General features: G+C 42.6%; 1 protein-coding gene and 2 long non-coding RNA genes across 6 annotated transcripts in view; 2 read left to right on the top strand and 1 right to left on the bottom strand.

Annotated features, from left to right (window-relative positions):
• The window catches only part of LOC134221109 (transcription factor HNF-4 homolog), a 371,046-nt gene extending 364,389 nt beyond the window's left edge, over nt 1–6,657 (top strand). For 2 of the 4 annotated variants that reach the window (XM_062700299.1, XM_062700298.1), the window contains 3 exons: nt 4,219–4,352; nt 4,546–4,685; nt 5,054–6,657. In XM_062700299.1, coding sequence (XP_062556283.1) covers nt 4,219–4,352; nt 4,546–4,685; nt 5,054–5,203 — 424 coding nt within the window. In that variant the 3' untranslated portion in view covers nt 5,204–6,657. The remainder of the gene's footprint in view (nt 1–4,218; nt 4,353–4,545; nt 4,686–5,053) is intronic. The other 2 variants (XM_062700302.1, XM_062700301.1) reach the window with 1 other exon arrangement.
• Nucleotides 6,658–17,809: 11,152 nt separating this feature from the next.
• On the bottom strand, nt 17,810–18,767 carry LOC134220817 (uncharacterized). The gene is made up of 4 exons (XR_009982068.1): nt 18,557–18,767; nt 18,358–18,480; nt 18,141–18,293; nt 17,810–18,014 (listed from the first exon to the last, which is right to left on the bottom strand). It is a non-coding gene; the product is annotated as an uncharacterized LOC134220817 (long non-coding RNA).
• A 288-nt stretch (nt 18,768–19,055) lies between these two features.
• On the top strand, nt 19,056–20,092 carry LOC134224811 (uncharacterized). Its single transcript, XR_009983071.1, has 3 exons — nt 19,056–19,509; nt 19,572–19,780; nt 19,848–20,092. It is a non-coding gene; the product is annotated as an uncharacterized LOC134224811 (long non-coding RNA).
• Nucleotides 20,093–21,093: the final 1,001 nt, after the last annotated feature.

The following is a 21,093-nucleotide window of genomic DNA, read 5'->3' as shown; positions in this document are numbered from 1 at the left end:
TTCGTCCCATATACCCGACGTTATTCTCCGCTGCGTCGTTAATGACTGCTTTGACTGTATTCCAGCAGTCCTCAAGAGGGGCCCCATCGAGCTCACCCTCTTCCGGCAACGCTGCCTCGAGATGCTGCGCGTATGCAGTGGCGACATCATGTTGCTTCAGTCGCTCGTTTTCTATATCTAATTAGTGATTTTTATTCCTGTCTTTATTTGGTAGGCACTCTGTGTTGGATGCCTACTGTGCCGAGATCAACTGTGGTATTTTGCTGTACAGATTCCACACAGAATCTATGTTTGGATTTCCATTATTCATTATTGTTGTCGTTGCCAATCCATCTGCATCGTGAGTCCATTATGTCCGTTTGTCCATGTCGTATATCCAATGATAGAGCATTGTTCGATTGATATTTATCCGGGTAACGTTGGAGGAATGCCTCCGAGAAGAACACGTCAGTCGTCATCATGCAGTCGTGACGGTAAAGGCGCGTACCCCAGAACGCCACCGTATTGGCTGCGGATCTGGCGACTGACGAGGGTTAGGTGGGGAGCTGGGAATCGAACCCACGACCATCCGCTTGTAAGGGCGATGACATACTGACGCGTCGAGCGATGCGGCGCGTGTCTAAGCACTCGTAAAGCAGAATATCAGCAAGAGAAATTCTTTTGTCTTAGACGTTTTCGCGTCATGGCCTAAAGCGAACGTATAGCCGACTACGCTACGGGACCCCTCTCAACATATCTAATTAGTATTCTATCACAATTGCTTTCTCCTATCACATTGGCAACTCGTTAACCAAGACGAACCTCTGCCCGTCAATTTTATTCCAATAAATTCCAATAAAATTCCGCATGATCTCGTGGCAAGTCCAGATGTATATTCGGCTTGCAGTGGGCGAGTGATTGCATCATCATTTTCCTTTTCGTAGATGGAGATACACGATATACATCCAGTCTTATGGCAGAACCTTTTTGCCTTTCTCGTACAACTAAGTTGTACCGAAAGGCTATCACTCACTCATTATTCACTCCGTAAACGAGCTTTTTATAGAAGCCTCGGAGACCCTAAGTGTTATTCATTTCATTTATTTAGTCTACATCTATACAGATAACACTGAATCAACAATTTGACGCCACAATACACGGTTCGAGGCCGCATCTCTCCATCCTCGAATACGCCCCACGCTCGCCAAGTCGTTCTGCACCTGGTCTGCCCATCTCGCTCGCTGCGCTCCACGTCGTCTCGTACCTGCCGGATCGGAAGCGAACACCATCTTTGCAGGGTTGCTGTCCGGCATTCTTGCAACATGCCCTGCCCATCGTACCCTTCCGGCTTTAGCTACCTTCTGGATACTGGGTTCGCCGTAGAGCTGGGCGAGCTCATGGTTCATTCTTCGCCGCCACACACCGTCTTCTTGTACACCGCCAAAGATGGTCCTAAGCACCCGTCTCTCGAATACTCCGAGTGCTTGCAAGTCCTCCTCGAGCATTGTCCATGTTTCATGTCCGTAGAGGACTACCGGTCTTATTAACGTCTTGTACATGACACATTTGGTGCGGAGGCGAATCTTTTTCGACCGCAGTTTCTTCTGGAGCCCGTAGTAGGCCCGACTTCCACAGATGATGCGCCTTCGTATTTCACGACTAACGTTGTTGTCAGCCGTTAGCAAGGATCCGAGGTAGACGAATTCCTCGACCACCTCGAAGGTATCCCCGTCTATCGTAACACTGCTTCCCAGGCGGACCCTATCGCGCTCGGTTCCACCCACAAGCATGTACTTTGTCTTTGATGCATTCACCACCAGTCCAACTTTTGTTGCTTCACGTTTCAGGCGGGTGTACAGTTCTGCCACCTTTGCAAATGTTCGGCCGACAATGTCCATGTCATCCGCGAAACAAATAAATTGACTGGATCTGTTGAAAATCGTACCCCGGCTGTTACACCCGGCTCTCCGCATGCCATCTTCTAGCGCAATGTTGAACAACAGGCACGAAAGTCCATCACCTTGTCTTAAATAGTCCCCGGCGCGATTCGAACGAACTGGAGTGTTCGCCCGAGATCTTCACACAGTTTTGCACACCATCCACCGTTGCTTTGATCAGTCTGGTAAGCTTCCCAGGGAAGCTGTTCTCGTCCATAATTTTCCATAGCTCTACGCGGTCTATACTGTCGTATGCCGCCTTGAAATCAACGAACAGATGGTGCGTTGGGACCTGGTATTCACGGCATTTTTGAAGGATTTGCCGTACAGTAAAGATCTGGTCCGTTGTCGAGCGGCCGTCAACGAAGCCGGCTTGATAACTTCCCACGAACTCGTTCACTAATGGTGACAGACGACGGAAGATGATCTGGGATATCACTTTGTAGGCGGCATTAAGGATGGTGATCGCTCGAAAGTTCTCACACTCCAGTTTGTCGCCTTTCTTGTAGATGGGGCATATAACCCTTCCTTCCACTCCTCCGGTAGCTGTTCGTTTTCCCAGATTCTGACTATCAGTTTGTGCAGGCAAGTGGCCAGCTTTTCCGGGCCCATCTTGATGAGCTCAGCTCCGATACCATCCTTACCAGCTGCTTTATTGGTCTTTAGCTGTTGAATGGCATCCTTAACTTCCCTCAAGGTGGGGGCTGGTTGGCTTCCATCGTCCGCTGAACTGACGTAGTCATCTCCTCCGCTGCCTTGACTTTCATTGCCTGTACTCTCAGCGCCATTCAGATGTTCCTCGTAGTGCTGCTTCCACCTTTCGATCACCACACGTTCGTCCGTCAAGATGCTCCCATCCTTATCCCGGCACATTTCGGCTCGCGGCACGAAGCCTTTGCGGGATGCGTTGAGCTTCTGATAGAACTTGCGTGTATCTTGAGAACAGCACAGCTGTTCCATCTCCTCGCACTCCGCTTCTTCCAGGCGGCGTTTCTTCTCCTGAAAAAGGCGGGTCTGCTGTCTCCGCTTCCGTCTATAACGTTCCACGTTCTGCCGGGTACCTTGCTGCAGCGCGACCGCCCGCGCTGCGTCCTTCTCCTCCAGAATCTGTCTGCACTCTTCGTCGAACCAATCGTTCCGTCGACTTCGACCCATATACCCGACGTTGTTCTCCGCTGCGTCGTTAATGGCTGCTTTGACTGTATTCCAGCAGTCCTCAAGAGGGGCCCCATCGAGCTCACCCTCTTCCGGCAACGCTGCCTCGAGATGCTGCGCGTATGCAGTGGCGACCCTAAGTGTTATATACCAATCGAATCAGCTTACCGCGCTGAGAAAATGTCTGTCTGTCCGTGTGTATGTATGTGTGTATGTGTGTGCACAAAAGCTACGAAAAACATTAGACAACTTTTCATGTAGTAATTTTTAACCGATTTTCTCGCAACAAGTTGCATTCGACAGGGGATAAAGCATAGTAGATCACTATTTAATTTTATAACGATCGATCATTGCGTTTAAAAGTTATGAGGAAAATGGTTCATTTTACCATATTAGCACTATATAAGGTTGGTGTCTTGGCTAAATGCGAGAAAGGCAATATCACTACTCGTTGAATTAAGTTGGGTTTTTCCTGCATCTTGGTAATAACCCAGTGCAGCGCTCTAACCACTGCCTCACCACCGAGTTTGAGTAACTCTTCTGATCGTTTATGAACCCCATGAGCACTGTTGTTGTTCTTTAGTCAGCCAATCTTCTCCTGAATTTCAAGTCGTGTCAGGTCTGTTTAGAGTCTCACCCAACACCATAGGACTTGGGCTAGTGCGCTAGGAGCGGCACACGATCGCTTTAGTGGGGCCTGTTTGCAGAAACATGCAGCTTTTTAAAAAAGTTTATCCTAGGCGAGCCCCAAAACTTGCCATGGCCAGGGGAGGAGTCGTTCAGCTTTTGGAAACGATCGAATTACAATATGGCTGAGTACAAATACCGTTTTTAAATTTGTCTTTTAGGCGAACAAATTTTTTTCAATGCGTCACATGTCAATTCATAGATGATTCATTCAAGTTTTATACAACGACAGCATGGTGTCAGAGATTTTTCGTCGATGGTTTTCCTCCTCATCTCACGGTCTGTTCCTGTGGTATATTAAATAATGGTTGCATAGGCAATTTAAGCAGCATTTTTGCGTGGCTAGTAAAGAGAGATCCATGCAAGATTTATTTTACATTGTGTCATATGTGTTCCCATTAAATATTAATTGTCCATCCGCATTTTAATGAAGTGCATTGTTCGTTCGTTATTTTTGCAGAGAGCATCAAATCCAACAACACCACTATCATCATCAGCCGCACCATCACCAACAGCAACAACAACACCAGCAGGGACAATTGGTGCATCACAAATCCATGTGGGCCATTAATCCACTGTATGCCTCCAGTGGGGGTAAGTAATGATAAACTATTTACTGACTCGTCCTGTTATTTCATCAGAATTTCAAACACGGTGCTCATCAATCTACGGCTGCACCAGGTTTATTAATGTTTGAAAACTAATATTTAATTGAAAGCAAGTTAATTTTTCGAGTTTGTACCTAATTCTGTCTGCTTCTTTTTTTCGCACGCCACTTTTGATGTAGGAATAAATGATGCTAGCGGTGATGGAACCGACGAGGACTGTGGCAGCACATCCTACAGAACACGATCCCTACCGTCGTGGGGCAAAAACAAGCAGAGGCCGTTATCCAACGCGGATGACCTGGACGAACTGTATGCTAAGGTAAGGGGACCTCCTTTGTCGAAGGATAGACAAGCAATTTAAAAAAACCTTTTCCGTAACTTTTTTGTATAAACTTATGATTTTGATACAAATTGGCATATTCTACGAGTAGTGACATGGTTAATGCATCTGATAATAACCGAAATCAACTGACCGAACGTTACTCTACTCGTATAAAAAGCCCAATATTTTTAAAAAGTATAAAAGGATATTGCAGATTAAAATGCAGCTACCTACATATTCGCAACAATTTCATTTGTACCCAATAAACGGAAAAGCGTTTAAAAGAGAGATTGTTAGAAGTCATTTTTAAACCTGGAGGTTTTTTTTTATTATAGAATTTCTATTTCACATTGTCTTTTTTGCAGGTGAATTTCAGCAAAAAGCGCCGCAATCGAATGCGCAACGATGAAGCGGCTATCATTGCCTTGTGCCGATCGCGATCGCAAAACCTTTCGGCACTTCCTCTGTCCGATCAGGATGCGGTCGTAGTCTACGATGAACGGACGGCTCTATAAACGTGATTACAATGCCCGGAAGGACAGTGACGACGAATCTTAAAAATCATCTGTCTGTTTCATGAAGAATCGCGTTCCAATCAAGCAGGGGTCCCGTTAGGACTCCAAACGTGATTAAATAAACAAATACGATTTCTAGGTAATCAATCGATTCTAGTCAAATGGCTTTTGAAAAAAAAACTTAACTGACGGAATATGAGATTCACATTTTGAATATGCGAGAAGATTTTTCCTTTCTTATGAATATGCATCATCTACAGCTTTTTAGCAAGAGAAGAAACGGTTAATCGATTAACAAAATTAAGGAACTGTTAAACCCTTTAGCGTTAACGTGAATATTCATCGCAACAGTTTGTGTTCCTTTTTATACGTATAAAAAATAAGTGGATACGGCTATAGAGGGTGGAATTCATAGATTACCGAAGACAACTGCTTTTTATGAAACTCATCACCAATCAACCACACATTTCACTCTTATTCAGAATAATGAGGGCTTTTCAGGTCTTATTCTATTACATATTGTTAGCAGCGGTTTCTAAAACTTACTGTTTTCAAATTTTGTCAGGAGATTCTCTGTATATCAAAGAATGCTGCAGAATACATATTTAAGTTTTATATCCACCTAACATTGGTAGACTAGAACAAAACCTGCTGAAACCGTCATTTTTAGTCCACTCTTTTTTCCACTATCTGTAGCCACGACTAATCATGAAGGCACATTTTGATAGTTTGTGTTGCTATCGATATAATAAATAAGGGTAAGCGTTAAGTGGACATATTTATCATCAGACAAATTGTCAAAAAATATGTAAATCATTTAGGAAAATTAATCATTGTTGGCGTTTGTTCCCCGAGACAGAATTCGAGCTCTTCTCATTGAATTCAAGATATTGAACTTTTAAACAGAAACTTCCTATATTTGTAACCAAAGAAATAACCTTTTCGTAAGAATACCTAAACGATATCATATAAAACAGAAAACAGAGAGAGTGTAAATGTTGTTATTTATACAAGAAATTGTCATATTTCGACTATTGAACCTAATAACGTTTACAAAGACTGATAGAATTCCCATTGAGAAAAAAAAAAGATTTTTGTAAAATATTACTAACTACATTCATCAAGTTAGTGCCAGATATTCTTTAAATTCTGCATGTGAATTAATTGTGGTTGAAGTCATGACAACTGCAATGATATTTCTAACCTTTATTTTTATTGAAAAACGGTTTTATGTTTAGCTCGCTGCGCTACATGCCTTTTTGTATCATCCGGAGCTATATCGAACACTTCTAGCTTTTTCCACTTTCTTAACACTACAAATACCGAGATAATATTTGGATACCTGGATACCTGGTTAGCTACAGCGTCGATACACCTATGCCTGGCGTATTGTAGAGCTCCATAATCGTAGGTCTTGAGCGATGTTCCTCCAGTTTCTCCGAACGCTCAGGTCCGATTCCTCCGCGTACAGCCAGCGTGCAGTTCCACGAAGTCGCCGGCCCCTATCTGATTATCTGTTGAATATTGTTTCCGCTATTCGATAAAGGGCCACTGGTATAATTAGAGTTTTGTATAGAGCAAATTTCGATTCCGTCTGCATGTTGCGGGACCTAATCTGGTTACGTAATACGTAAAAGGCCCTATTTGCAGCAGCAATTTTTCACTTCACGGGAAACGTCATTGTCACATGTCACAAGCGTGACATGGCAGAGTTAATGGTTAAGCCTATCATCGCCGTCTCCCTCTTCAGTGGGACAGAAGCCTCCACTACTGCTCTGCGATCGTTTCCAATAAGGTCGATGTCGTCCGCAAAGCCCGGGAGCATATGCGACCGTGTGATGATAGTGACGTTCCTCTGCACGCCAGATATTCTAATAGCGTTCTCGAGTTCAATGTTGAACAATAAATTCGAAAGTGCATCAACCTGCTTCAACTAGTCTAAAGTCGCAAACGAGGTTGACACTTCGTCTGCAATCCGGATACTTAATTTCGAGCATTCCAGCGTTGCACGTATCAGTCTTATCAGTTTTGCCGGAAAACCATGTTCGGACAGTATATGCCACAGCTCATTTCTTTTCACCGAATCGTACGCTGCTTTGATATCAGTTAACAGATGGTGAGTCTGCAAGTTGTACTCCCGGAATTTATTAGGGATCATCGGTTGGCTAAACATCTGATCCATTGTTGATTGGCCCTCACGAAAACCTGCCTGGTATTCGCCGACGAAGGACTCCTCAAGCGATCTCAGTATGTTAAACAGGATTTTGTACTCTGAGTTCAGAAGGGTGATCCTCTGTAATTGGCACACTCTAGTCTGGACCCTTTCTTATAGATTGGGCATATGAGGCCATCCAACCAGACGGCAGGCAGTTCTTCATCCTCCCATATTTTCTGGATAATGTGGTGGATTGATTGATGCAGCTGCTCACTCAGATTGGAGGAAACTTAAAATTTAAATCGCTATATCGGAAGGTAGTTGACATGATAGACCAATTGATCTGAACTCCGGAAGACTTGGGAGAACTTGAAATACTTGCTACAAGCATGATTGAATTGCAAGTTATACCTATAGGTTATTTGGACATGTGTGGACTTGATAGGTTGACGTCATTTTGTACAGAGCGCAGTTGATCTGGTAGACCAATTGATCTGAACTCCGAAACGGACATCGGTATGATACAGAACGTAGTTGACCTGGTAGACTAATGGATATGAACTCCGAAACAGTTTGAAGAACTTAGAACACCTGGTTTAGGCATGACTGAATTGCAAGTTATACCCATAGGCTCTATGGACATGTCTGGGCTTGATGGGTTGACGTCGGTGTGATACAGAACGTAGTTGACCCGGTAGACCAATTGATCTGAACTGCGGAACAGTTTGAAAGACTTAGAACACCTGGTACAGTCATAGGCTCTATAAACATTTGTGGACTCGATGGGTTTACGTCGTGGTGATACAGAACGTAGTTGACCTGGTAGACCAATTATCTGAACTCCGGAAGAGTTTGGAGAACTTAAAAACCTGGTACAGGCTTGATTGAATTGTGAGCTATACCCAAAAGCTCTATGGACATGTGTGGACTTGATACATCGCCGTCGTTTTTGTACAGATCGTAGTTGATCTGGTAGACCAATTGATCTCAACTCCGAAACGAACGTCGGTGTGTTACAGAACTTAGTTGACCTGGTAGACTAATTGATCTGAGCTCCGAAACATTTTGAAGGACTTAGAACACCTGGTAGAGGCATGATTGAATTGCAAGTTATATACAAAGGCACTATGGACATGTGTGGTCTTGATGGGTTGACGTCGTTGTGATACAGAACGTAGTTGACCTGGTGACCAATTGATCTGAACTCCGGAAGAGTTTGGAGAACTTGGAACACCTGGTACACAAAGGCTCTATGGACATGTGTGGGCTTGACGGATTAACGTCGTTGTGATACAGAACGTAGTTGACCTGGTAGGTCAACTGATCTGAGCTCCAGAACGATTTGCAGAACCTGGAATTTCTTTAGGAATATTGTTCATATTACGTTATCTATGTCCTCTGGATTATTTTTTGGACACCTTTAAGTAAAAAAATTCGATTCAAGATTGTTTTCCAACATACAGTCGACTCTCTACATCTCGATGTTCTATATCTCGATATCTCTCCATATGTCGATGGTTTTCACTGTCCTTCAATTTACATACATTTGGCTTTCTACATCTCGATAACCTCCCTATCTCGATATCCCTCTATCTCGATGTGTTCTGATCATATTTTGTTCAGGATATACTCTCCTTATGTCGAATATAGTCAGATTTTCAGGCTACTAGACCATCTTTGAACAATAACAAACACATCAACAACAGGAAACGACATTTGTTTTGTTGTCGTTTTTCATAGCAACTAGCTTTTTTGGATCTAGTACCCATTTAAATTTTCCTTCCATGCCTCGATCTCTCCCTATCTCGATGGTCCCTTCAATATCAAGATGTGGAGAGGCGACTGTAGTAAACCCTTCCAAAGGCATGTAGGGATTGAGCAAACCTAGAAACACAAAACGTCAGTACTATGAAACTACATGCAAGAATTTTGAAAATCGGTCAATCGGGCTGCTGAGACATAAATAGCTATTTAAATTTTAAATTTCTTCGAAATCTGACCGAACTCGATATTCGGCGTGCTAATACCGGGTTCGTCCTAGAGTGCGGCGACACTCACTCATGTACCCCGAGCACATGATTTCTGGGCTGCTTTAGCCTTCATCTGGGCCCAGGTCAGGTTCCTACCGACTTCCTTTATTCATTTGTAGAGACTTCGTAGCTTCGGCAGCAGAGGTCAGGTCGGTGTCATGTTCCGCCGGATTCCAGTCCAACACATGCTTGCAGATTTAGCCTTCTGTCTTTCGTAATGTGTGGCCGATTCACCTCCATTTATGCTTCCGAATTTTTATTGATATCGGTTTTTTTGACATCGCATGTGAAATCCAGTAGTGAAGCCATCAGGCTCGAATTATAAAACGTGTAGGCATCGATACATGCTTGTAGATGGAATCGACCTTCGAGGTGGTACTACGGGCTCCAGAAGATACTGCGGTCGAAAAATATTCACACTCGCACCAAATGTGACGCACATACGACCGGTAGTCCTCTATGGACATACTCGAGGAGGACTTGCAATCTCTCGGAGTATTCGAGAGACGGGTGCTTATGACCATATTTGGCGGTGTGTGGCGGCCAAGGATGAATCACTAACTCGCCCAGCTCAATGGCGAACCCAGCATCCAAAAGGTAGCCGGTAGGGTACAATGGGCCGGGCATGTTGCAAGAATTCCGGACGGCAACCCTGCAAAGACCTTTTTGGATTCCATGCTTCGAATGGCTGCTTCAATCTCCTCCAGTTATGGGCAAGGTGAATACAAACAGGTGTAGCAGTATGCCAATTTCATGATTCAGCCATCTTGGATTTATATATGGGGCAGCCACCGAGTTTATTTATGTTTTGCACCGAAAATGAATTTTTCACCCCGCGCTAGTCTCTCCCATCTACTGTCGAAGTGAGTGAACCTGATATAAGAACCCTGGTTATGGGGTTTCGGAACTACGTCGCATCATTGGCGGCTCTCGCCGAGATGTTGGTGTTTAGTCGGGAATCGAAACTTGAAAAGTTGCTCGAAGTGCTCGAACCATCGTTTCAGCTAATCAGTTGGCTCGGTGATTAACTAATTAGTCGCATCTTTCACTGGCATCTCTGGACTCATGCTTGCTCCACGCAAACGTTGTGAGCTACATTCATCGTCAAAACAAATGTTCTGTCTCTTATTATTAACATTTGGCTAACTTAGTAGTTATCTTATGTTATTCAATCCGTAGTATAAACGTCGTATTATTTAAATCCCATGCAGAATTTTGAAAATGTGTGACTCGGCTTGGGTTGGTGTTATATCGAATTCGAATATATTAAAACATAAATAGTAAACGACTATAGCGCAGTGTAGATCAAAATCATTCGAAGACACGTTTCAAAACTCTTAATTATAATTCTCGAAAGTTTTGATTAGCCGTGAATGCTCACATGTGGTGTTTTTCTTTTCTTCGGTGGTAGAACAATGTGCGATGCTGATGAAAATCACAGTTTTATTTCATGAGGTAAGCTATGGCGCACTTCATCGCATTGTACAAATCCTTAGTCCAAAACTCGGCAAAATTCTAGCGATACTTTCACTAGTGAGATATTTACATTGTTCGTGTAGTAGAATTGGCAAAAATTGCATATAAATAATGCGGGAAATAAAATTAAGTAACTTATTCTCCCGTTTCAATCATATTAGTTCATTGCGAAGGGTGATATACCTACCTTTAGATAAATAAGCGCGCAATCTAGTTTAGGTTAAAAGCAGATATCATTAAAAATGATGAGAGTTAAGCGAAAATACTAATTGGAGAAATAAAACTAATCAGAAACTATTAAAGAGAAGCAGGTTTTGAGTGGTTTTAATTTGCTGGCAATAGGAACATGGGATGTTTGACATAGAAGTTTTAAAAAAGCTTTGAAGGGACTAATGTTGGGATCATTGCATATGCAGTCACCATAGTATACAGGAAACCAGAGCAAGGCTTGTTCTGAGCTTGTGAAAGCAGAAAAATACTAAAGACAGATGGAATAAATATCAAGTAAAATAATGTTCATTAAATTTTTCCGCTTCAACGTTCCGAAAATCCATAAAACCCAAATCAATAAACCTAGCGGTGGTTTCCTGCAAAACATGGTTAAACCATCCACCATCAAATTATTAACAGGCCATCTGTGAGTTGTGGCGCCTGTCTAGGATGTGGTGGGGTTTAACAGTGGAAGCTGTTAAACCTCTATAAAAAGCTGCATGTATCCGCAAGTAGACTCCGCCAAAGCGACCGTGTGCCGCTCAACCACAAGCCCAAGTCCTGGTGTCAGGTGGGACGCTAAACAGCCCTGACACGACGGCCCTCCGACGAGACAGGAGGTTTGCGCAGGCCCAATAAGCCGCCTTTAAAAATAAACAATTACGAACGACATAGAAGATAATACGACACGATACAATCGGCAACGACCTAGGCGACGAATAAAGGATCACGATTGGAAGCTTAGAACATGGAACTGCAAGTCGCTAGGCTTTGCAAGTTGCGACAGGATAATCTACGATGAATTACATCCCCGCAACTTCGACGTCGTAGCGCTGCAGGAAATCTGCTCGACAGGACAGAAAGTGTGGAAAAGCGGGCATCGAGCGACTACCTTCTACCAAAGCTGTGGAACCACCAACGAGCTGGGAGCCGGCTTCATAGTGCTGGGAAAGATACGCCAACGCGTGATTGGGCGGCAGCCAATCAACGCAAGGATGTGCAAGCTGAGGATAAAAGGCCGTTTCTTCAACTATACCATCATCAACGTGCACTGCCCACACGAAGGGAGATCCGACGACGAGAAAGAAGCGTTCTATGCGCAGCTGAAGCAGACATACGATAGATGCCCACTGCGGTGACATGAACGCTCAGGTAGGAAGGGAGGAAATGTATAGACCGGTCATCGGACCGGATAGTCTGCATACCGTATCGAACGACAACGGCCAACGATGGATAAACTTGGCAGCCTCCCGCCGAATGGTAGTTCGAAGCACTTTCTTCCCCGCAAGAATATCCACAAGGCCACATGGAAATCACCTAATCAAGTAACGGAAAACCAAATCGACCACGTTCTAATCGACGGCAAATTCTTCTCCGACATCACGAACGTCCGCACTTACCGCAGTGCGAATATTGAATCCGACCACTACCTCATTGCAGTATGTCTGCACTCAAAACTCTCGACGGTGTACAACACGCATCAGAGTCATCCGCAGCGGCTCAACTTTGGGCGGCTACAAGACGGTAGACTAGCCCAAGATTACGCGCAGCAGCTGGAAGCGGCACTCCCAACGGAAGAGCAGCTTGGCGCAGCATCTCTTGAATATGACTGGAGAGATATTCGATCCGCCATTGGAAGCACCGCAACCGCTGCACTAGGCACGGTGGCTCCGGATCAGAGAAACGACTGGTATGACGGCGAATGTGAGCAGTTAGTTGAGGAGAAGAATGCAGCATGGGCGAGATTGCTGCACCACCGCACGAGGGCCAACGAGGCACGATACAAACGGGCGCGGAACAGACAAAACTCGATTTTCCGGAGGAAAAAGCGCCAGCAGGAAGATCGAGACCGTGAAGAGACGGAGGAACTGTACCGCGCTAATAACGCACGAAAGTTCTATGAGAAGTTGAACCGTTCACGTAAGGGCCACGTGCCACAGCCCGATATGTGTAAGGACATAAACGGGAACCTTCTTACAAAAGAGCGTGAGGTGATCCAACGGTGGCGGCAGCACTACGAAGAGCACCTGAATGGCGATATGGCAGACAACGGTGGCGGTATGGTAATGAACCTAGGAGCACGCGCGCAGGACATGCGACTTCCGGCTCCGAATCTCCAGGAAATCTAGGAGGAAATCGGCTGGCTGAAATACAACAAAGCCGCTGGAGTTGACCAACTACCAGGAGAGCTGTTTAAACACGGTGGTGAGGCACTGGCTAGAGCGCTGCACTGGATGATTACCCAGGTTTGGGAGGATGAGGTTCTGCCGCAGGAGTGGATGGAAGGTGTCGTGTGTCCCATCTACAAAAAGGGCGATTAGCTGGATTGTAGCAACTACCGCGCAATCACATTGCTGGACGCCGCCTACAAGGTACTCTTCCAAATTTTATGCCGCCGACCAACACCAATTGCAAGAGAGTTCGTGGGACAGTACCAGGCGGGATTTATGGGTGAACGCTCTACCACAGACCAGGTGTTCGCCGTACGTCAGGTATTGCAGAAATGCCACGAATACAACGTGCCCACACATCATCTATTTATCGACTTCAAAGCCGCATATGATACAATCGATCGGAACCAGCTATAGCAGCTAATGCACGAAAACGGTTGATAAAGGCGACGATGGATCGGATGATGTGCGTAGTTCGAGTTTTGGGGACATTCTCGAGTCCCTTCGAAACGCGCAGAGGGCTACGGCTAGGTGATGGTCTTCCGTGTCTGCTATTCAACATCGCTTTGGAGGGAGTAATACGAAGGGCAGGGATTGACACGAGTGGTACGATTTTCACGAAGTCCGTCCAGTTATTTGGTTTCGCCGACGACATTGATATCATGGCACGTAACTTTGAGAGGACGGAGGAAGCCTACATCAGACTGAAAAGCGAAGCTAAACGGATTGGACTAGTCATCAACACGTCGAAGACGAAGTACATGATAAGAAGAGGCTCAAGAGAGGTTAATGTAAGCCACCCACCACGAGTTTCCATTTGTGGTGACGAAATCGAGGTGGTTGAAGAATTCGTATACTTGGGCTCACTGGTGACCGCCGATAACGATACCAGCAGAGAAATTCGAAGACGCATAGTGGCTGGAAATCGTACGTACTTTGGACTCCGCAAGACGCTCCGATCGAATAGAGTTCGCCGCCGTACCAAACTGACTATCTACAAAACGCTTATTAGACCGGTAGTTCTCTACGGACACGAGACCTGGACGATGCTCGTGGAGCACTAACGAGCACTAGGAGTTTTCGAAAGGAAGGTGTTGCGTACCATCAATGGTAGGGTGCAGATGGCGGACGGTACGTGGAGGAGGCGAATGAACCACGAGTTGCATCAGCTGTTGGGAGCGAGGTTGGGAGAACCATTCATCGTTCACACCGCGAAAATCGGAAGACTGCGGTGGGCCGGGCACGCAGCCAGAATGTCAGACAGTAATCCGGTGAAAATAGTTCTCGACAACGATCCGACGGGAACAAGAAGGCGAGGTGCACAGCGGGCAAGGTGGGTCGATCTGGTGGAGGACGATTTGCGGACCCTCCGCAGACTGCGTTGTTGGCGAAGTGCAGCCATGGACCGAGCTGAATGGAGAAGACTTTTATGTGCAGCACAGGCCACTCTGGCCTTAGTTTGATAATAAATAAAATAAAATCAAATTATTAACAAAAACGAGAGAGAAGACAGATCATATGGTCATGTGTTCAAAGTGTTTCATGTTTTAATGTTTTATACAAGATTCAACAGAATTGAAAATCAACAACATGCTCAACTTGTATTGACTGTAAACGTGAGATCCATCCTACTCAAATCTGTGTTTTCATCATCGTCAAGTATTCTACTAATAATCCGGGAATCTAGTTTATAATTTGGATCTTCTAAGTGGCTTTTGACCGTCTTTTAGAAGATTGGTCCTACTGTGCGCCTGCAGAAAAATTTAAACAAATGATGCCATCGAATTTTTTTTACCAGCGCATAACTCTAAATAAAGTACGTATGACGTCTAAAATACGTTGCAGATCAACCGGCCAGTGTAAATACATTTTTACTTTTTGCCCGAAAAAAAAACTTATCTAACTTTTGTAATATTTATATAATCTGCATATTTAAGTCGCCTCGGAAGTCGCAGAATTGATAAGCAGAGCAAATGAAAACTCTGTTCCTATCTTCATTATACTTCGGACCAGGTAAAGATTTCGTCAAGATGTCCGCCGCTTGAAGATTGGATGCTACGTACTTATTTCAACTTGATGGTTTTAGCTTCAACTTGTTCACGGACATAGTGGTGCCTGATGTCAATATGTTTGCTACGTGCAGGGATGCCAGATACAATTTTTATAAGTCTGTATTCGCGACTACGAAGGTAAATGCTTCACGCACAGTCTGACAGTTCCTTATGGGATTTTACTGTGGAGGAACAAGAATGGGTGATTGGCGGCCATGTTTCACGCACAGTCTGACAGATAGCAATGAGATTTTCCCATAAGAGTGAGTAGAGGCATTACTTTCGTATTCGCGAATCAATCCCAGCAAAAAGTCTGTATTTGTCTGTATCGTCTGTATGGAGTTTAGAAGCTACATGAATTGGAAAATTATTCAAAAACCACGCTCTTTTGACAACGTAGAATATCGAGGTTTCCATAATCAATAAGTCGGTGTAATACTTAGTCCAGTCAAGTACGAGATACTGAAGCAAGTAAGGCCACTTTTGAGGTCATAATTCGTATTCTTGAGTTACTGTAAAGTTACAATCAAGTGGTGGAATCAAATGGAATAATACTCTCGTCGTATTACAAGTGAAGATATTCCACTAAAAGCTCTAAATACTATTCTGAATTGAGTTGAATTGAATTATCTTTATTTACGAGATTTTCGGCCCTACACACTTAGATTCATTTTCGGAGTTCGGTAAGATATATTACCGAAAAAATCCTGTAAATTTTGTTTTTACAGATTTTTCGGTAATCAAGCAATATTTTACTGAATAACTGTAAAACCTAACCGAAGTTTCGGTTCCGAGAGTGTCAATAGCAAAATAGCTGTCAGAAAATCACCGAAAGATCAGCAAATGAGCAAATCTACCGAAATCTGTAACAACAGGTACCGGACGAACAGTAAAGAAAGCCGAGAATTCGGTAGCCGTCGTGACACTACCACGCCATCCACGCCAGAAGCTTTTGAGCTGCAAGAAGAAAAAATTCTATTGTGCGGAAACGGTTCTGCAATGTACGCTTTGTCAATCCAGGTAATTAAAGATCTTTCGTGTTTGATTCAAGCATAATTTGTTTCTGTTTTTGCAGACTTGCAATCAGTATCACGACATTCGAGTTCCTACATGCAATCGAACATTGTTGAAAAATGTCTGCCTAATGGTTCACGAGATGGTTCGGATGTTTTCCTGCGATTTCTATATGTACCCAGCCTCGGAGTATATCAACCAAAACTTGCAACTACACGATCTTCTGTAATGATATGCTCTCCGATTTTATGTGATTTATGTATTTGAATCTGTTTTGTGGAAATAAATGTATTTGTCTTCAACTCTCATTTTTTGTTTTCATCTCCAACAAAATATCAAACCAAAACAGAAATGAACAAAATATTCATCATTACTGACCATTTCGGTAATGATTGAAAAATTACCGAAGTGCTCGGTAATTTTGACATTTCATGGGATGGACCAGTTTACCGATCGTTCGGTTGTTTTGTTATTTACCGAACAGTTTACCGAATGTTCAGCTGTTGAGAATTCGGTAAACGAATTACCGAAGTCGGTAATTTATTCTAAGTGTGTAGGCCGGTTCAAACAAATATTCTTATGTTTGTTTTTGTTATATGTTGTTACATTAACATAAATTGATAATATTTACGTTTTTCTCTTACTGAAAATCCGTTGGGAAATCCAAAAGAATGCGGTTCGAAGAAGAGGCACATAAGGAATAACTCCGTTTGGAAACCCAAAGAGCGGAACGGACGTCTTTTCTGCTGTAATACGAAGAACTTATGGTCTTCCCAAGAAACCATGAAGCTATATATGTTTGCAAATAATACAGCAATTAAAGTTGACTTAAAGTGTAAAAGGCCCTTTTACGACCGAAATAATGCCTAATTACTTCGACATGTTGAAATAAAGCATAGGTAATGTATCGCTGCATTCGTAATGCTGAAGTAGTGTATCGTAGCCTGACAGTTGATGAATAAATGCATCTTTACATCGGTAAAACTGATCTAATGCCATTAGCATTTAATATGCTGATTTTTGATTGATAAGATGCTTTAATTAATGCTTGGTGGTTACTTGGGTTTCGCCTTTTTTTGGGCTTTGGAACGGAACTCTTTTTGAACCAATACCTTTTGCGCTTTTGAACAAACCCTTTTGGCTTCCGAATGTAATCTTTTTAGGTTTGGAATGCCAAAACAAAAAAGATTTGCAATCCCTTATACACAGAAAGAAAAATCATTAGTAATAATAAAAAAACCGTTGGTTAAAATAAAAAGTTGCATTGGTTCTTTTTCGTAGAGAGTTGCGTAATTTCGGAATAAAAGTTCGTCTACTTTTGGTTCAATCAAGAGTTTATTAGTTACTCGCTGCTCTAGAATTAAAAGTTTGAACTTTTAAAAACAAATTGTAAGACTGTCAAATAAAAAAGTTACACTGTTAAAGTTAGTGTTATTTTTGTTTCATATTACGGTATATATTGGTAGCATTTCTTTTTAAAACTATTAAAAAAAGAGAGCATTGTAAACCGAGACACATTTTATTAAACAAATTTGATTAATTAAATATTCTTTCACATGCATAGCGGGTTGCGATCTTGGTTGCGATTATGTTTTTTTGGGAGCTGTTTCTTCTGACTGTTCTGGTAGATCTCTCGATACGACGATGATAGGTTTTGAACCGTGCCATATTTACTGATGGCCAGGAACACACATAACAATTCCGCTGGAACAAATCGTATGAATAAAAATTAATATGTTTGTGCATAAAAAACTTATCGTCGGGTGGGTGAAATACGAAAAGGCAAAGCGTAGCATGATTAGACGGGAATAGACAAAAAAATGTACTTACCTCTACTACTATCCAACGCTGAGGACAACAAGAGGATTGGAATATGGTCAGTAATGCCATACCGCGGAACCTAAGCTGAGGCAAAAAGCAAAAAACCGCACGGGAGGTTGAAGGAAATCCTGATGGGCTGCATCCGACAATGTTTGGAACAATCTATATAATTGTAACAAAAATGAAAATAAAATTACCGAATAAACACTCTTTACTGAAAACTTACCTATTTTTGTCCCTGTTGTTTGTTACTTTGCGTGGATTTCAGTGGGCAATAAACTAATTCTGTTCCCGGTCTGCCGGAGATCGTCCTCCTCCTCGTCTGCCTCCATGGCAGTACTTTCAAATTCTACCAAAATATTTTAAAACTTCATTATTTGTTTATCCACGGATTAGCATTCTCATAACCATGCCTTCAAACTTACCTTCCGCTCAATACCGCATTTTCCAGCACTCGATTTTTCCCAAATATTATACGAAACTTCTAGAACTAGAATAAAACTATAGAAATTACGAAGTTTTCAAGCTCGCTCAGGAAATGTTTTGCTTTTTTGTTTTGGAAAATTTTATTATGCATCCCATGAAAAACACTCGGACCGTGATCATCTCAATCAGCCTCCGTTGCATCGCGACGGAGCGCGCCCATTTACTTCACACACGGCGGCTATTCAGCTACACGCTTAGATCCATTTACCTATTTATGAGTACTTCTTTCACCCATATTTGAGTAATGAATTCTTTACCAATATTATGGGTGAAATGTACCGAGAAAATTGGTGAATTTCACCCATATTATTGGTAAAGTGGCTTTACCAATTTATGGGTGAATTAATTTACTCATATTTGGGTGAAAATTTTTGACTTTGTTGTTTACAGTTTGTAAAATTTTCACCGAAGGTTCCTTTCTTCTCAAGCTCTCAAGCATCCGCGTTCTTTTTAAACATAATAAAGTTTCAAAAATAAAACGATACGCAAATAATATTTCGCAGTTCTTCGGTGGTTATTACGACGTGCATCCAACAGCAGATCCTGCGGAATTTGGTTATCCGGTGAAGGTTTTGCCGAAGGCAGTAGGACACTGGAAGGATGACCAAAGTGAATACCGGAGAAGGAAACATCAAAATCGTTGACGATTTACGAGCAACTAGTGTTGATATTGTATCAGTTCTGAAAACTGGGGCTTATTCCTTCGACCGACGAATCCGGAGGGAAGCCGGAAGTGTGCAGCAAGAAGCGAAGATGACTGTTACTACTGCACTGGCCTGAGGAGATTCGTTAGTGTCATTGTCAAGGCTTTGAACGATTTCCCAGCCGACATTGATCCACCCGATGTGTAAGCCAACAGTATACTCACGGAATCAGCATTCATTGCAATATGGTAAGTTTCCATGATAATTCACTTCTCTAACTTTCATAGTAACGTTTCTTCACTTTTTTTAGTAGCAGCCAAAACCTTGAAACGTACACTTCATGTGTATTTTCCGGGGGTAACGGTTCCGTTCTCGATCACGCCGCAATGGCAGAAGTTCGGCAAGCATACTGTTGGCGGTTGAATTGCCATACTAAAACAGTTGCAATTCAAAACCGGTTGGTGCCACTAGATCCCCTCGGAAAGAGCCGGAAAAACGCCGAGAAGGAACGGCATAACGGTAAGATTACCGGGAGGATTATTTCTAGAACTAGGAAAAGTACTATATCTAAATTGTTCTTTTTCAGAAAACCGGCAAATGACGCGATGCAAAGGCTATTTCATGTTAGATATTTTGTGGAACACCGAACTAGCTTCTTCCTTCAAGCACCACTTAAAGTGGTAAAGCCACTGAGACGGAAATAGCGGGAAGTATGTCGACCAGTAATCCTTCACACCAGCTGTTCTCATCCGGATGCGGCTGCTGAAGATACGGTTCCCGGTTGTGAATGCTGCTCCGTCAAAAACGGTCGATGCTTGATTAAGCGTATATTAGTCGACCAGATATTACACCTTAAGATTTTATCATTGTCTGGATTATTTACTGTATTCAATAAATATATATGATTCTTAGTTTATGAGTTAGTGATTTATTTCATTTAAAAATAAAAATAAAACATTTCCTGGATCACCCAAATATGGGTGAAATTTACTAATAAATCACTCTTATCCAAGTACCTATATATGGGTAAACTGTGCTTACCCATAAATAGGTAAAGGGCGTTTCACCCATATCTAGGTATGTGCACTTTTTGGTGATTTTGGGTACTCTTCACCCATATTTGGGTGAACTGAACTAAGCGTGTATGGCAACCCCATTCGGCGGCTTGTTAAATCTAATAGCGCAGACTCGCACCCTGTGGAAAAGCTTATGAGCGCGCTGCTGCGCAATCTTTGCTTGCGCGTTACCACCGCGAAGAACTGAGCGTTTGAGAAGAGCGCGACAATATACACAAACTCAAATTAAATCTTTTTTTCGTTGGGTGTTTGACAGTTCTATATTTTTTGCACTGAAAGAAAATACTTTTAAATTTACAGTTTAAACAGCAGAAAAATACTTTTAATTTAAACAGATATTTTTTAAATTAGGGAAAAAACCTTTTATTTTCAAGAAAACAAAGCGACTTTTAAACATAAAGTTCAAAACATTAGATAAAACCATTTTTGTTTTTTGTGTGTACAGAAACAGGAGAAAAAAAATCATTCAGAATCTCATATGGCTCTACTCGGAATTCCAAAAGTATTTCTTTCGAAAGTATAAAAGAACTTCGTTTGAAAAAACAAAGCTAAAATAATTTCGTTAAGAAGCCCAAAAATCGAATCGAATCGAAGTCGAATCGAAAATCCAAAGAATTCTGTTTTGGAAGCCTAAAAGAGTTTCGTTCAGAAATATAAAAGAATTCCTTTCAAAATCCCAAAAAAAAAATCGTTCGGAAACCTAGACAAAGGACTTGCTTTGGGTTTACGAACCGAGATTTTTAGGTTGTCTGAACG

Source organism: Armigeres subalbatus, chromosome 3, assembly GCF_024139115.2.
Source record: "Armigeres subalbatus isolate Guangzhou_Male chromosome 3, GZ_Asu_2, whole genome shotgun sequence".
Taxonomy (NCBI): Eukaryota; Metazoa; Arthropoda; class Insecta; order Diptera; family Culicidae; genus Armigeres; species Armigeres subalbatus.
This window is presented reverse-complemented; position numbering and strand designations above follow the sequence as displayed.